The sequence below is a fragment of the Bacillus rossius genome, chromosome 5, assembly GCF_032445375.1.
Source record: "Bacillus rossius redtenbacheri isolate Brsri chromosome 5, Brsri_v3, whole genome shotgun sequence".
Classification (NCBI taxonomy): domain Eukaryota; kingdom Metazoa; phylum Arthropoda; class Insecta; order Phasmatodea; family Bacillidae; genus Bacillus; species Bacillus rossius.
The window spans coordinates 77510454-77527266 of NC_086333.1; the positions used below are offsets into that span (position 1 = coordinate 77510454).

At 40.6% G+C, this 16813-nt stretch overlaps 1 protein-coding gene across 1 annotated transcript; it reads left to right on the top strand.

Moving 5' to 3' along the window:
- The first annotated feature begins 1019 nt into the window (after positions 1-1019).
- On the top strand, positions 1020-15859 carry LOC134532052 (2-Hydroxyacid oxidase 1-like). Its single transcript, XM_063368222.1, has 8 exons — positions 1020-1167; positions 1643-1794; positions 4299-4419; positions 7597-7731; positions 9123-9239; positions 13314-13446; positions 14720-14948; positions 15664-15859. The coding sequence occupies exons 1-8, from the start codon at positions 1034-1036 to the stop codon at positions 15729-15731; spliced, it is 1089 nt and encodes a 362-aa protein (XP_063224292.1). The 5' UTR covers positions 1020-1033; the 3' UTR covers positions 15732-15859.
- Positions 15860-16813: the final 954 nt, after the last annotated feature.

Here is a 16813-nt window from a genome sequence, read left to right on the forward strand (position 1 = left end):
ATTTAGTGCAGTGGTACTCAGAATGTTGCATAAAATGTGAATACAGCTAATCAAGAATCACACATAATAAAGCACTAATAACAAGTGCACCGTGGTGTAGTAGTTTAGAGTTCATTTCAGAAAGACACTGGGCACTTAATTTGTCAAATACAACTTTTCTTTGTCAAATAGGTAAATGCATAGATGATTTATAAATTCTGCTAGGCAGTGCTTTCGAAGAGATCTAATACACAGAAAAATTTACGTAAAAATACTTCAATTTAAGTAGGTACCTTAATTTTCATTTTTTTTTAAATTTTTTGCTGTATACTTAAGCTTCAAAGAAGGTTAAGCCTTAGAATTGATGCAGTCTTAGGTTTGAGTACATTCAAATTGGTCTATTTTGACGAATACAATTAAGAAGTAACACACGTGGTTGGCATATATGTCAGATTACAAATTCTATGAAGCATTTCATTATATTTCTAGCGCCTAAGACCTGTATAGGTACAATAATTTGTCAATTTACATTCAGAGTAATATTTTCCTCAGCACCAGACATCTTTAAATCGCTGGAGACACTGAACGTACTCCTTTAACTTCAAATAATCCAATTCAAAGTGGTTTGCTTTTTGGACCGTACAACTGGTGAGTTAGGTAACCAGAGGCAATAAACTTGACCTACCTACATCCTGTTGCTTTTGAACTGGGGTGTTGTCAACCGTATTTGCTTCGGAGCGGTAGAAAATGCTTAAAAAATAATTAAAAAATTAAACATTTATTTTTTTATTTCTTTCAGAGGATTTATATAATTTCTTAAGAGAAAATTGTGCAAGGCCCCATGAATCTGAATGGAACTGAAAGCAAAATGCAATAGAATCACAAAGTTTTGTTGTCTGTCTTGCCGGTTGTTATCATTGCTGGGTGAGAGAGAGAGAGAGATGACGTGTGGACCTTGAAGAACCGGCTCTTTTTTTCGTGCTGGTTACGCAATGTTTGTGCTCGCGTTAGAGATAGCGAGGCTGTGTGCTCTCCGCCAGAGCACTCTCGCGCCATGAGCTCGCTGGTGTGTGTCGACGACTACGAGCGCCACGCGCTGCGCATCCTGCCGAGGAGCGTGGTGGACTTCCACCGGGGCGGCGCGGGCGAGGAACACACGCTGAGGCGCAACAGGACCGCCTTCCAGAGGTGAGTCTGCCGGCTTCCTGTGGCTTCCGACTGTTTTACAAACTCTGTTTACTATGTTTACTCAGCGGAAGAGTAGTGCAGATGGCATCAATGGCGTAGCCAGGATTTGTGTATGGGAGGTGTTAAGAAGCATGCACTTTCTTTTTGACACAGTGAAATTGAATTCTGTGGTGGTCACATTCCGCAATACGCCACAAACCAAGCTGCTCACATTCAGATATTCCAGAATTTTTAGTTCGCTCAGAGATAATTGTTACTGTCAATATTCATTTCAGTAGAGTATTTCCTGATTTATAGCAGGTCACTTTTCAAATTTTAACATTTACTCTTCCCGATAAAACTAGAATGACTTTTATTAATAATTCAGGAAAATCGCGAATGCCTCTTGTGTAGTAGAACAGGAGGTGCCATGCAGAGGGGAGTGGGGGAAGAGGGACCTGACAGGTTACTGCAGGGTGTACCGGTGTTGTTGCAGCTGGTACATCCGGCCGCGTGTGATGAGGGACGTGAGCTGCGTGGACCTCCGAGCGTCTGCGCTGGGCTGCGAGGCGTCCATGCCGTGTGGCGTCGCCCCCACCTCCATGCAGAGGCTCGTTCACGCAGACGGGGAGTGCGCCGCCGCTCGCGGTGAGGGTCGCCACGCACACAACACCGTTGTTTCTGAATAGCAGCACAGGGTAGCCCCCACTTCGTCAATGACCACATAGCAACAGGTTGTTGCTCTTCAAATACCACATGTATTCTCATCTGCTGGTGACATCACAGTTGGTTCATCAGGTTGGCAGTAGGTGGCGCTGGTGTTATTCTTAGTAAAAACCTTGAGTGTGGTGACTCAGCCCCGAACTGAGGGTTGCAGGATGTTTGAGTTGGCAGGTTGATATCTCAGCCACTGGACTACGGGATCTTTTGTGCAATAGAGAAATAAATAGAGAATAATAAATTCTTCCAAAATATCAGTATTTTATAGTGACGTATGGTAGGGAGCCCCACATTTAAAAAAATCAGTTGGCACCAAGCTTAAATAAATATTTGCCTTTGGGACCTCACAGTATGCCTTCTTTAAAAAAACATTTCTGGTGAACAGTGTCACATTGAAATTTTACCAAATATCTTAGGAGGCATTCCTTGATGTGCCCAGAGTGCACAAAGAAAGCCTTTAATGCGCTACAGCCCTCACCATCTTAGATTAAAAAAGGTGCCATCTAGGATGGAGAGGTGTAGGCATATTACACCTAATGACTCATATCTTGATGTGCATAGGTTGCACCAAGAAATTATTTCAATGCACTTCACCCCCCACCATCTTGGAATTAGATGTCTTCTAGATGTATTAATTTCACGCATAATAAATGTCCTTGCTAAAACAATAAAGTGCTATGTGTGCTTATCGTGGTAAATATAGGCATAGTGGTGTCGCGGTCCCGTCTCCGACAGATGGCTGGAGACGTGGTGGACGTCACTCGGTCGCTATGTTGATGATTGGATGTTTGCTTGCACGGCGCCGGCTCCCTAGGAAGAGCAGCCTCTAGCTCCGAGGCGGGAGTGGACCGTCCGGCCCAGCGTGGCTGACCGAGGTTGTCACCTGCGCGGAGAACTCTGCAGTGAAAACTTAGTGGACTTCTAGTTGTGTTGGGGGCCCGTGTGTGACAAGGCAAATAGGAGGCAGATGAATTAAGTCGCAAAGGAAGACGTAAAAATCAGTGTCAATTTATTATTTATTATAGCACAGGGCAATAAGAAGTGCCGCTACAAAACTCACACATGATACAAAAAGAGAACAGTAACAAAAATAAAGAGAGATTTGCAATGGAGCGTCTCGCGACCGCGTCTGGCCTCGGCGGTGGCCCGGGCAGGACTGGAGACTAGTACACGGGATGCCACTCCCGCGCGCACGGAGCGGAAGTGACGTCACGGACACTGCAGGAAGTGCTGACGACAGGGCTGGGACCCGGGCTTTAATCAAGAGGCAAGGAGGTACGGTGCCAGTGGTAAAGAAATAAGTCTTTAAAGTAATAAATTATTGTTGGCTCTGGCTCATAGTTATACTTTTTTTCTGTTTATTTTAACTTGTAGTCATAAATATATTCAGTTAGTGCTATCTCTTCTGTTTTAGTCAAACATTTAACTAAAAAATAATTATATATAAAGTACTATAAAGTGGCAAATATTAAACTTTTTTATGTTTTTTTTTAAATAGGGGGTTTCCAGATACGGGAAAATTCATCTTTAATAAATATAAAGGTACATGGGTAAATGAAAACAAAATACATAGTACATGGGCTCAAGGCCTTCGTGGTGACAAAGTTTTTATTTAATGTTCCGAAGATGTAGCTCATACGACGTCGTTTTCTTAGGAGCACAGCTACTTGTTGGTCAGCATCTCTTATCCCCGCACCCCCTTGCCAAAGTCCCAGAACTCTGAGGGTTACCCTATAGTGGAGTATTTATCAATCCAGAAGAACATTCACCTGATTTAGACTATTGTATTTTTGGGAGATTGCCATTCTCGTAACCTATTAGGTGAATAGCAGGGTAAATAAAACCATAGTTTGAACTTTGCAAAATATTGCAACTGCGGTAGAGCCCAGAAAACTTACATTCAACATGTAAACAGTTGGTACTATAATAAACTCTTACACTGCAAAACATATTATATTTGCACATTTCTTCTGAATATTAGCTATTAAACATTCTTTTAAGATTATAAATAAGTGTATATGAGTATTAACTACGTATGTCTGTTCGACTTTTGAAATCTTACATGATCTGAGTTCAAACCGTCTTGAGCCAGGTTGGTTTCTATCCTAATTTTTTTATTTTATAATGAAGGGGGGAAAAAAACCCCAAGGAAAAAAATTATACATATAAAAAAAAGCTGGGTATCTGTGACAATTCTTATATGTATGTCAGACTTCTAGTGTGGCTGCAGGCCCCTCACGCCAAAAACTCTCAACACACCTCAAAAGAAATTGTCGTCTGATCTATTTGTGAGGGAAGAGTTGGGTACGAGCACTGCAGTGAGAAGACCCATCAGGCCATCAGTTGTCGCCGTTGCTTGCCGAGCGCGACACCGGGCCGGGCCTCACCGGGAACTGGCGGGAGTGCCTCACGGCGAGGCGGGCTTGTTGCAGCGGCCGGCGAGGCAGGCACGGTGTTCATCCTGAGCACGCTGTCCACCAGCAGCGTGGAGGAGGTGGCGGCCGCCGCCCCAGACACCACCAAGTGGTTCCAGCTCTACATATACAAGGACAGGTCAGCCGGGCGGCTTCGTCCCGCTACCAGCCTTTAACCGTTTTTATTCTTCTCTGGCCTTTGTCACATTCTCGCAAGGTGGCGGGACCTCACCCTATCAGGGGCGAAGCCAGGGGGGGTTTTAGGGGTTCAAAGCACCCCCCCCCCCAGCACCAAATCATTAATTAATTTCTTATTCATCACTCAAACGAATTTCATATTAAAATTAATAAACATTTTACCATTACAATATTTAAATTAAAGTACCAAAAACTGCTAAAATAGCACTATTTTACACCTTAAAATCCAAATTTTCCCAGGGGAGGACCCCCGGAACCCCCCGCTTTAATACGGAGGTGGGGGGGGGGGGGGGGGGGCATACTTCTTAACACCCCCCATACACAAATCCTGGCTACGCTACTGCACCCTATCATAGCGGACTCGGTTCTTAAATTAGCTGTGCTTGGGTTTTGTGATTGAACCCTCAACCCTTTTACACATGAGTTTAAGAATAACAGCAGTTAGCAATCGGAAGTAACACATGAATAATCTTAGGTTAAGCCATGGCTAGAGGATCTCGTATGGAGCGGCAACCTGCGTAGCAACTCCGTAAAGTTGTGATGGTGATGGATGACGTAGAAAGGCCAGTCAACGAAGCAGTGAAGTAGGTAGGAGGGACATGAGCTGAGTAACTCCACTTTACTGTTACCAAGTTCCCTTACTTTTTCAACTGCCTCGATTCTCTATCCCTCTCTTCCTAACTATTAACATTTTTCTGTGGCTTGTTAAAACAAACCGCATCCTGCCCTAGATATTTTAATTATGGTTAGTATGAATTTAACAAACAACATGATCTCCCCCTGTTGCAACTACTTTGCTGCTTTATGGGTTCATACTACCCTATTAAGAAACAAGACTTCTTAAGTTAAATAACACCTTGCTGAACAAGTATCTCTCATTGTTTTTCTAGAGAACTAATACAAATTTAGAAATCTGGAAAAAAAAAAAAAAAATTAAGGTGTTTAATGGACCTTCAGTACCATACATATTATTCACACTGTCGTAAAACAGTAACAAAAAAAAAACTCATCAAACGGGATACCCAGGACTAAATGTCTGTCCAACCTGATTTTGACTAGCCTATGATTTCCTGAAATCACTCCAAACTAAGTCTAATTCCTTTCCAACTTGTTTCTTGTACACCTACCTGTCTCTAGTGACCTCTTGTCGACCAAATGTAAAAAATAAAAGTTCATGCACTTGTGTAGGTTATAAGTTATACTCCTTTGGCAAGATTTGAATACAGACAGTTGACATGCATGCTAAAATTTAATTTTAGTAGAGAGGTAACAGAAATGAAGTGTGATATTAAATATGACGAACAAACTTCTATTAAATAATAATTTTTTACAAATTATTAGCCAGAGGTAGCACAGTATTTGTGAACTTTTGACTAAACCTTAATTTAACAAAGCACATCAAAAGGAAGAGATAGTGCAGTGTTCATCATGTTAAAGTGAACCAGTAAATTTGTGAATATCTTCAATTCCGTGCAAGTTCAGACACACTTTTTCTTGGCTAATAATCAAATTGCAGAAATTACTTTTGCTGTTTACAGCATTAGTTCATTAATGGAATTATGACCATATATTTTTCAGTATGTAGATTGCTTGGACTGTTTTCAATTTTATGTGGTATAGCTTGCATTTGGGTAAAACTACACAAAATGTGCATGCATATTAAATTCTGTTAAATTTCTTTTGTGTGGTGCACACACATTTCACTGCACACACATTTCACTGCACACCCTCAACATGCCTAAATAATTATAACTTAACTAAATAAATAAAAACCTCTATTGGCTCCCTTCAATTTCACTGGAATAATTTGTACATGTAAAAAGAGACGTTTGCAAGGATGAATAGCGTTAACACATTTTGTTATATTTTTATTTTATTTTCAAATTTGTTACTTGCCCACCAACAGCCGAGGGCTTGGGCAGTGGGCACGACATGTACATGACACGGACAGTAATGATTCACGCGACTACGTGAACACTCCACAACCGTCGGCTACAACAGCAGTTAAACACTACCTCAGGGGAATCCACAGCAGGTAGGCAGATCCCCAACTGGCCTACATTTGGAAGGCGAGTGAACCGCATTGCTGCAGAGACCAAATCAAATACAGACAGATGCAATAACTCAAATAACACAAACTAGAGAAAAGGATACAATATATCGCAGTTAGTACAAAAGTAAAATAAAACAATCCTCATGAAAAAGAGTTAGTTAAAAAAAAACAACTAACATTTTAGAATGTTTACATTATAAGATACTAATTGGATACCACCATATCATGTTGTACATAATAATTGTGGTAAGAAATAAAAAATAGTTATATATTTCCTTCTAAACAAAGCCTGATTGAAACAACATAATTTTTTACAGCCTAATTTGCTTTCAAAAAGATTGGCATGTTTATCTATGTTATTGAAGTTGTTAATTGATGAGTATAAAATACCACTGATATTGTTCAGACCATGAAGTAGTGTTTGAGAACGACTACTAAACTAAGGTACTCAGAGCCCAGGGTTTTGAAGGCCCGTCTACAATAGCAATGTCCTAAACTGTGTCCGAAGGACACTCGTCACTGATTGGTCCACGTGACCCTCTGACATCATGCGTCAAGTGGGCGAAGGTCCGAACCTACCTGGTCCGAAGACATTCGTCAATTTGAACTTTTTGTCCGAACCTGTGTACTGCGGACACAAAACAAGAACAGAACACTCACGATATTTGAATTTCCGGTTCCCGTTTGAAAACGTGGTGTTTGTTTTTGTTATTGAAGGAAATGGAAGGTGTTGTAAGTCAAGAAGAGCCACTTAGCCTTACTGAATAAATATATAATATTGAACTCCCACAACTTTCTTAAGTTCAATCTCAAACTACAAAGAATCAAAACAATAAACAAAAACATTTGGTTTGGCACATTTACTGCGCTCTGGTGACAACTTTAGAAATCAATACATTCGGACATCGGACATCGCAATTGTGGACAGGGCAGTTTTCGGTGAGACAATGTGACGTCACTCACATTCGGACAATGACACGGACCACGCACAGGTTCGGACTATTGTAGACGTGGTCTGAAATGGCTCCGACCGCCTGCCGAGGACAGAGGGAGCTGCTGTTGCAGGTCTGTGACTCGGGAGCTGGTGGCACGGGCAGAGCGCGCCGGCTTCAAGGCGCTGGTGGTGACGGTGGACTCAGCCGTGTACGGGATGCGGCGTGCCGACATGCGCTGTGCCTTCTCCCTGCCGGCACACCTCAGGTGCATCCTAATTAATCATCTCATTATTTTATTAATACTGTGAAACCTCATTAATAAAAACCCTGTTTTCCTGTCTCATCGGTTATGCCATAGTTCAGAAGGGTTTAAGGGTGATGATGGGGATATAATATCCCCCCCCCACACACTCCCCAAAATGAAATTCTTGCGTACACTCTTGGGTCTAAAGTCTTTGAGATAGAGAGCAAAAACGACACAGGGGTATGACAAGTTGATTGTGTGGAGATTTGTCAATAAAATCAAATGGTTAGAGATATGATATGAAATTTACACATTCTTCAAAGATGTGGGAATCTTAATTTTTAACTAAGAATTTCATCATTATTTGGCTGTTATGAATGTTCGTGGTTGCAACAGGAACTTATGCTGTTCTCAGATGTTCGTGTTTGCGAGGTTACACTGTATTGTGAATTCGACTGAACTTCTGTATTAATATTTTAATTCAGCCAGGAATGTTTACAAAATGTGGAACTACTTGCCTTAAAGCTCAGTCTCACATGCTATGTTATTTCTATGTTGAATTTTTCATTACTGTTATTTAAGGGCTAAAACTGAATTCCTAGCATGATATTTCTCTCACATTTGTTGTTCTCTCAAATATATTTTCAACAGAAAAACTAATACAAGAGAAGTATAGTGTTAATATTTCATAAATAGCCCTTAAATTTTAGTAACTAGCTAACCGCATGTGTTGCTATGCCTTTTTCAGTTTTTTGTAATTTGTTTGAAGTAGGTACACACATACAAAGCATCTCTCGCTTTATCTCACTATGTATTATGTTTTTATCTGTTCTCAATCTAGCTCCCTATCTATGTATCTCTACATCTCTGTATGTTTATACATATAGTGATATAGTATATCCCTTCTCTATCCCTCTTTATCTCTTTCTCTATCTTTCTACCAATACCTCTATTTATGTCTCTATATCTCTGTCTATATCTTCCTATTTATATCTTTATCCTTACAAAACAGAAGACTAACACACAAGCGTTCATTCATTTATACACACACACACACACACACTTATCTATAATTTTATCTATCTTTTTACCTGTCACAGGTGTGACATAGGTATATAAAAACACACGCGTATTTGAATGCAACGTAGTTTTAAAGCAATTGGTGAAGAACTGTTGGAGATTTAAGATTTTGAACGACCCTTTACATTCTTATTTGTATAGAAGACGAGAAAAAGAAATAAGTAATCAATATTGCATGTGAGACCAAGCTAAATATGTTGTCTGTTGGAAGAAGTGTAAAAGAGGATATGTTTCATTTTAAATTTTGTGCAGTTGTAGATGGAAATTACTGTCACACATCTCTTCCAAAAGAGGCACTGTAGCTACGACCGGGGTTGTCTTTCCTCCGGCAGGATGGCCAACTTCAGCGAAGACATGGCCCACACGTCGGGCGGTGAGGGACTCCTGGATTACGTGAACAACCTGTACGACCAGGGGGTGACTTGGAAGGACATCACGTGGCTGAGGAGGTAAAGTGGAGTTCTGAGGAGCATTGCTCACTGCTCATAGCCACGGGCTGTGGAGACCGCTTACACGGTGGTTTGCCACTGCCTTTTGCGATGTAGGCCCTCAAGCCAAAGGACGTACAAGAGAGGGGGGCAGGAGTTCAAGAGCCCCGGGACCATAGCACCAGGGAGGCCTCTGTTGAGGTGCTAGATTTTTTAATGCACGAGTTCACCCTGATTGTCAAAATTACATTGTTATTGCTAATATACAGGTTATGCAATACATGCAATTATGGCCATGGTAACATTAAGTCTTAAGATTTTTTTTTAAATTTTGGTTTTGAAATATTGTACATAAGTAATGGGGGCCCAATCAAATTTTTTGCCCTCTGGTCCTTAGTTTCCGTCGATGGCCTTGCGTACAACATCAGAGCCTGAATTCTGGGAAGGAAATTTTTGAAATTCTCTAACCTAGCTGGGAGGCTAACTAAAAATATGTTAATTTATTTATCAACACTAAAAACCTGTCTGGAACAGAGTGATTGTGGTTGAAATAATTCTGCTTGTATGTTTTTCATTAATTCAACATTTACTCTATATATATATATTTTTTTTTTAGAAATTCATGTTTATGTTACTTTTTAAGATGAATTTACAATCACACTGGTAAATTCCAACCATTTGCGAAATTGTTAGCATCGTTCTTCATACACTAAAGAGTTAAAGCTAACTGAGGCTGAGGGTGTATGGTAACTTGACCACGCAGATATAGTGACATAGGATAGTTGAGGGTATATGGTAACTTGACCACACAGATATAGTGACATAGGGTAGAACTGCTTTGAATGACAAAGTAATCTCAAGAGGCTACAGCTGGATTCATGTAAATACACCAACTCGTTTGAAAACGAGCCTTCTGAAACTAGACTGAAGCTCCAGACAGAGAAAACTTAAGAGAGGGGAGAAGAGGACAGCAGAACCCACATATCTTACCAAAGATACTGACGTATACCTTAAGTTAATGACAAACAAACGTTTGTCTAATGAATGAGGATCGCAGGCTTTATCAGCCGTTGCCTGAAGTTCTCGGTGTTGGGTAATAGCCGCGTCAAAGGCCAAGATTTCACTGACGGTTCAATCGATCTTGAAATCGCCAATTTCTGGGAAGCAGTTACTTCCTGCTACCCTGAATATGGCGACTGCAAGGTTGGGTGAAATGTCGGTGAAATTTAGGCATTCGACACGGCTTGAACCCAGAAGCCAAGTAACTTCTGTCCTAACAACTGGGGTAGTTCTCAAGTTAAGAATACAAACATTTTAAAGTCAGCAATTTTTTTTTTTTCAAACAGTATTACAGTACACTCCCTATTTAACGCGGTTGTCGGGGGACATAACTTTTACCCGCGTTGTTGCATAACCGCGATGTTTCGATGTGACCAAGGTCAAAAGGCATAAAACACCGCCTGTGTTCTAATAGGTCGGCAAGCACGCACAGTATAGACGGCCCGCCTTTGTGCGGACTTTGCATCCGCAGTTTCCACTAAACACGGGTGAAAAAATAAAAATAATAAATTTTAAAGATAAATATTAAATGTTGAATTGTTTTTATTTTTCCGCGTGCCGCGCACAGTTTGTCGCACGGCCTACGAGCGCGCCACACGCCGCCATACACACGTACGGCACACAAGCTGCTGCTGCCAGTCTCGTGGTGTTAGCCACAGTATCTGCTTCGTCAGTGTCCGTAACAAAGTAAGTGCAGTGTGTGCGGTTACACACGATTCTGTGGTCAAAGTCTTCTAAAAAGAAAGGCCGTAGTGATACTTCAAACCGAATATGAATCGCAAAGTACCGAGTTTGATTGACAAAATAAAAATTCTAGATTTACTTACAGATAGCTTGTCTTTTGTAGAAGCAGGCCGCAGATACAGGAAAAAAAACTATTCTAGCATTCGTACAATAAAAAATAAGGAATCGTCTATCGTGTCAAGTGGTTAAACTTTATTATCCATGCTTACAGTAAATTATAAATGGTCACATGTGGGAAACAAAAATTGCGCCAATTTAATTTTAGCGCAATCAGTGACGCCGTATTAAAAACCGTGTTAAACTTTGTCTTTACTTATTTCACCAAACGCTGTGTCGAGTTGCTGAGTGTGTGTGGCTCGGATCGGCAAGTGTTATATTCCCCAGCCTCTGTTTAAAGGTCGGGAGACCGCTACACATAAACATTTCCGGGACTTGTTTACTACCTCACGGCAAAAGTGGTACAGTATGGTTCACGTAAATATTGGACCACTGGGAATTCCTGGGCAAAGATTAAAAATACGCTAGCCGATTTACTTTACTATTTAATGTTAAAACATTATACCAAAGTAAAAAGATGAACTTGTATAATACAATGAATTACCCAATAATATTACGTCTGTAGGTTTAAGTTGTAACAAAACATTTATATACAGATGTCCAGTAAAGTACCAATTAAGATTCTGGAGTGGAATTTTAAACACCGGACTACCTGATTTTGCCTTGTACGCAGCGACGCTGCTCAGTCAAGTGACTCATGCTCTGCCTGTGTGCTGCGTGAACACATTCCCTCCCCCACTCCCCCTGGTGTTTCTGCCCGCTCTAATCTCTACCTCTCTCCATGTTCTCGGCTAGCCTCTCCCTACCCAGCGCTTGCCGACAACCAAGCTTATCCAACATCAATCCCCAGCCGAGTCACGCTGGATAATATCGCTGGACGGTCAGGTCCCCTGTCCGATGCTTCATTTGTGAGATAAAGCGACGTTAAGAACTAGTGTTTCAGAAAATATCACTGGGCTGGATTGGACCATAATTTGAAAACCCTACAAGATAGAGGAATAATGTACGGAGATATCTTGTTTAGAATTTTACTGCGGACATTTTCTACGCCTAGGCTTTTTTCTGCCCGATGCTTAGTTTGTTAGTTACAACGCAAAATTATCCTAATCGGCTGTCAACCATTTATTCCATTATTATTATTCATTTCTGACTGGGGGACATGGTTTGACCCGCGATATACCCGATTCCGCGATCAATCGGGGCGCGATATACCGGGAGCTTACTGTATTATGTGGTTGAAATCGTGCTGTCTGTAAAGGGGCCTTCCCTGGCTAAGTGTTTACATCTCTTGGCTGTAAGCTTAAGGTTTAGGATTCCATTCCAAGCTGGGTCTGGGATTTTTCGCTTAAGGGAAATTTCCTTCCCCGGTCTGGAGCTGGGTGTTGTCCTCGGAGGACAATAGAAAACGATCGCAGTTTCATCTCACATAGTTTACACCATGGTCATCTACCTGTGGTGATGATGACTGGGCCACACTACAGCATCAAGCTGATCACCCCACCATCAACTGTAAAGTTAAGACCAGTGATACCATTACATAGAATCTCGTTTAACATAGGTTCTGTATTATTTGAGCCAACATAAAGCACCAGTGCTGGTAAAACTCTTTAAACCATAATCCATGTTCCTCAACCTCAACCCTGTCTACTACTTTTTCCAATTATGGCAAAACTCCTTGAATTTTTAAAAGTTCAATTTTGAAGATCTCATATTTTAAATTTCCATTTAATACTCTTAGCTGTTTAATATTAAAAGAAAAATAATATTTCTTTTTAATACTATGCATTGTCTTGAGAACATAGAAAATGACCTGATCATGTTGAAAGCGTAAAACAAACTACCCTTAAAATTGTAATTTACTGATTTAGCAAATAACAGAGTGGCATGAAATAATGTATGCTGTAGAAAAGCTGAAATATTATTAACCCTAAAAAGTGATGCTACTGGGCCAACTGAAAACAAAGCAGTTTTCGTATTCTATCCATGTTAGCAGATATTTTGCTTATCTGAGGTCTCTGCGGTCCACATTAACTCAGTTAACTGAACCTCTACTGTATTAAAACATTACTGATAATGTTCCCCTTACAATGTCATTATTAGTACAGCCCATTGTTTAAATTGAGTGTTAATTTTAATTCTCCTGATAGATGCGGGGATTACGATATAGCACGTGGCCAGTTTGCTCGGTGCAGGGAGAGGGCTCGCGGCCGGTGACGCAGCGAGCGTGTGTTGCAGCATCACGAAGCTGCCGATAGCAGTGAAGGGCGTGCTGACAGCCGAAGATGCGCGGACGGCCGTGGAGGTGGGAGTGTCAGCCATCTTCGTCTCCAACCACGGGGGCAGGCAGCTGGACACGGTACCGGCGGCCGTGAGTACACTCGCACGCGAGCAAGCCCAGATCCAGAAGCTTGGACCTGCTGGCCGGAGAAAAGTGTGCACGCGCTGATGGGTGCATTTTTTTCCCGCTTTAAGTCACTTTGGCATCAAGTTGATTTGAATTGGAGCGAGAAGTCGTAGTGTTAATGATGACAAACATATGTGAACTGTATCGAGATGGTTTTAACCGACGATGCAACTTAAATTACACAATAGCGCCAGCCCGCACCATTGCGACCTACCGCCATCATGTTGATGGAAACGAAGACTGTTTTTTGTTTCTCACTGCAGGGATGCCACTCTCACAGTTTATGGACGCCAACACTTGCAGTGTTCCAACATGGTGCCAACTGTAAAAAGCTTGGGCGCGGGTGATTTAAACTGTGTCTATCACTTGGCCCGGTACAAGTGCCACAAAGTCAACTCAAAACACAGTTCTATATACAAGAGTTCACGCTAAGTACCAAACACGTAGTGTCAAGATATTCCAGAATACTTAGGTTCTGACCACTGTCCTGATTTTGTTTTCCATGATTTCCTGAAATTAACTTCAGTCAAATGCAGGGATGATTTTTGTACTGCAGGGAGATTCCTTTCCCAGCACCCTTGTTCTGCATGGTTGTGCATTATCGTCTCTAATGGCCTTGCTTTCAAGTAACATTAAAATTATTTTTTCTACATTATAAATTTTTCTAATGTCTTGTGGAATGATAATTAGTACGCGTTGGATTTCATGCTTGCTTCCAAATCACTCTAAAATCTTAGCCGCAATATTACCGATAGATATTTGTGACAGTGATATTACAGAACCATTTAGGCACATCATTTAGGTCTTTTCGTAATGCAAGTAAAAAATTCTTAATTATTCTAAAATTAGTATTATATTAGATATTAGCTTGCGTTCAGGTACTCAATTTTTAAATAAGACGCGTATCATCCAAATTATTAACATGAGATACACAAACACACACACTAGCCTCTGCACACTTTTTGAATGTGTCATAGTGAAACAATAAGCCAACTACATCAATGGACTCAATGGCATAGACATTCTCAGGCAAGAAGGTTATGAAACTTAACAGATTTTATTTGGACTCTTCCTGATCATACCATGATATTTTCCCCGAAGTTCAAAATATCCCCAACATTCCAGGTTTTCCATTCTTTCTCTGATGGTATTCACCTTGCACATTGTACGACTTCACGTGCTGCTGAGAGGAAATAGTGAAGCACCCGCTCTGTGCTCCGCGTGCCGCTGGTCGCAGATCGAGGCCCTGCCGGAGGTGGCGAGGGCGGTGGGCGGCCGGGCAGAGGTGTACCTGGACGGGGGCGTGCGCCAGGGCACAGACGTCTTCAAGGCCCTGGCCCTCGGGGCCCGCATGGTGTTCCTGGGGCGCCCCGCGCTCTGGGGGCTGGCCCACAGCGGCCAGCGAGGGGTCCGGGGCGTCCTGGACATTGTGAGGGCGGAGCTCCGCACCGTCATGGCGCTGTCAGGTGGGTGCCCGCGGCCACGCCTCGGTGTTGGGGGACTTCCACCTCGAAACACCAGTTTACGAACATCATCGGGCGAAACTGATTATCAAACAACAAAAGTGACCAGGCCTGTAAAAATTGTTTTGCGAAGATGAAGCACAGAGAGTTTAAAATTTAAAAAAAGAATAATTCAAGTAAGTAGTACCTACTTAACGTCTTATCATTATTAGCTCTGAATAAATGCTAAAAAAATGGTTCTCATTTAATATATGGATCTTGATAACTGGTTGTTTTAAAATGGGATGGTTCATATGATTTTACGTTTATTGTTTCATCGTTGGTCACATTTTGCAGGTACACGTTATCTACAGATATACGTAGCTATATCTGCCTGTTTTAATAAATGCACCGTTCCTATCGATGAATTTGTACCCCTCTACACTTGCAGCTGTGGCATGGTGATAACTACAGTGAAGGCAAGATTGCAGTAAAATATTTTACAATGCAATGTATGTTTACAGCAAGTCATTTTGGATTTTGCTATATGATAGGTGACTGTGAACCTGTATCCAGCCAATTATTTTTAACTCTGTACCATTATATGCCTTTCTAACACTTTGCGAACTAATACTGTAGCTTTGAACTGTTCTGTCTTATCTTAAATGACTCGTGACTGCTTGATAAGCGATGTAAGCTTGCATTTTTTGTGACTTGTGATTTTTATATTATTTTACAGGTTGCACAAGTGTCAGCGACATCACACCTGCGATGGTTGCCCCGGCATCCACCTATAGCCGGTTGTAAGACAACTTGTCATGTGATGCTCTGTATGTACATAAACTGTATACACTAATAATATGTATCTTTTTTTCCTATAAAATGACTTACAAGTTGCAAATATTTCTTTACATTAAATTATATTGTACAAAACACTCTTTAATTTTTTTTATATATTAAAACAATGTTTTTAAATTTTAAGCAATAGTTTCGTATGTGAATACCTTAAAATCTACAATCTAATCATGTAGTTTAGACAGAAATTCGTTTAAACTAAGCAAAAAATTTCAATTTAACACCACACCTGAATTTGCATACTATAAGCACATTTCTGTTTGGAATGGGATACACAACCATAAAAGCACAGTATAATTATGTTGTAATTGCAAAAAACAATGTTATTTTTTTGCCTCCTGAAAAATAAAATTGGATTTTAGAATGGAGCATTTTCTAAAATGAGCAATAAAACCATATAAAAAGTTTAAAATGTGTTTCAACCAAAAATTTAATTCAGATAAATATTTTAGTAACAAATACAAATACACTAGTTAAAAAAAAAAGAGCACTTTAACTCAGTACAAATGATAGAAGTGAAAAGTTTTTGACAATTAAAACCTCAATTCGTAAGTATTTTGTAAGGGGGGGAAACGGCAGAGAGAAAGAAACAGGACAATTATATAAATAAACATGAATTAACAAAATTACTACTTATTTCTAAATAACTGCTCAGGATGGAAATAATTATTGATCAATCAATTATGATTAATTAACAAAAAAATATTGTTCACTGTTAAAATAAACCATAAGTTTCTAACTGTTGGTGGGCATGTTACATATTTAAATAAATAAAATTAAAAAAAAAACTGTGCATGTTACTGTTTCGTCGAACAATTCTGCCATTTGAAACATGCCAAATATCTGAACTAAATATGAAATTCATAACAGGTAGTGCTATCTATGCGGGAAATGCAAGGGCTAGCTTAACAGCACTCTCTACACTGCTGGTTGAACAAGGAGGAACGTGAACGTGCTGTTAGCAAATGTAACATTTAAGGCACTCATGGCTGACTGTATAGGATACCTATTGTGCCTCACTACTGTCATCTCTC

What these genes read in the sequence shown, in the direction of transcription:
- LOC134532052 (XM_063368222.1), top strand. Translation starts at nt 1,034, where the DNA reads ATGAGCTCGCTGGTGTGTGTCGACGACTACGAGCGCCACGCGCTGCGC. An exon ending in GACATCACGTGGCTGAGGAG is followed by an intron (nt 9,240 to 13,313) that starts GTAAAGTGGAGT and finishes CGTGTGTTGCAG; the next exon opens with CATCACGAAGCTGCCGATAG. An exon ending in TGGACACGGTACCGGCGGCC is followed by an intron (nt 13,447 to 14,719) that starts GTGAGTACACTC and finishes CGCTGGTCGCAG; the next exon opens with ATCGAGGCCCTGCCGGAGGT.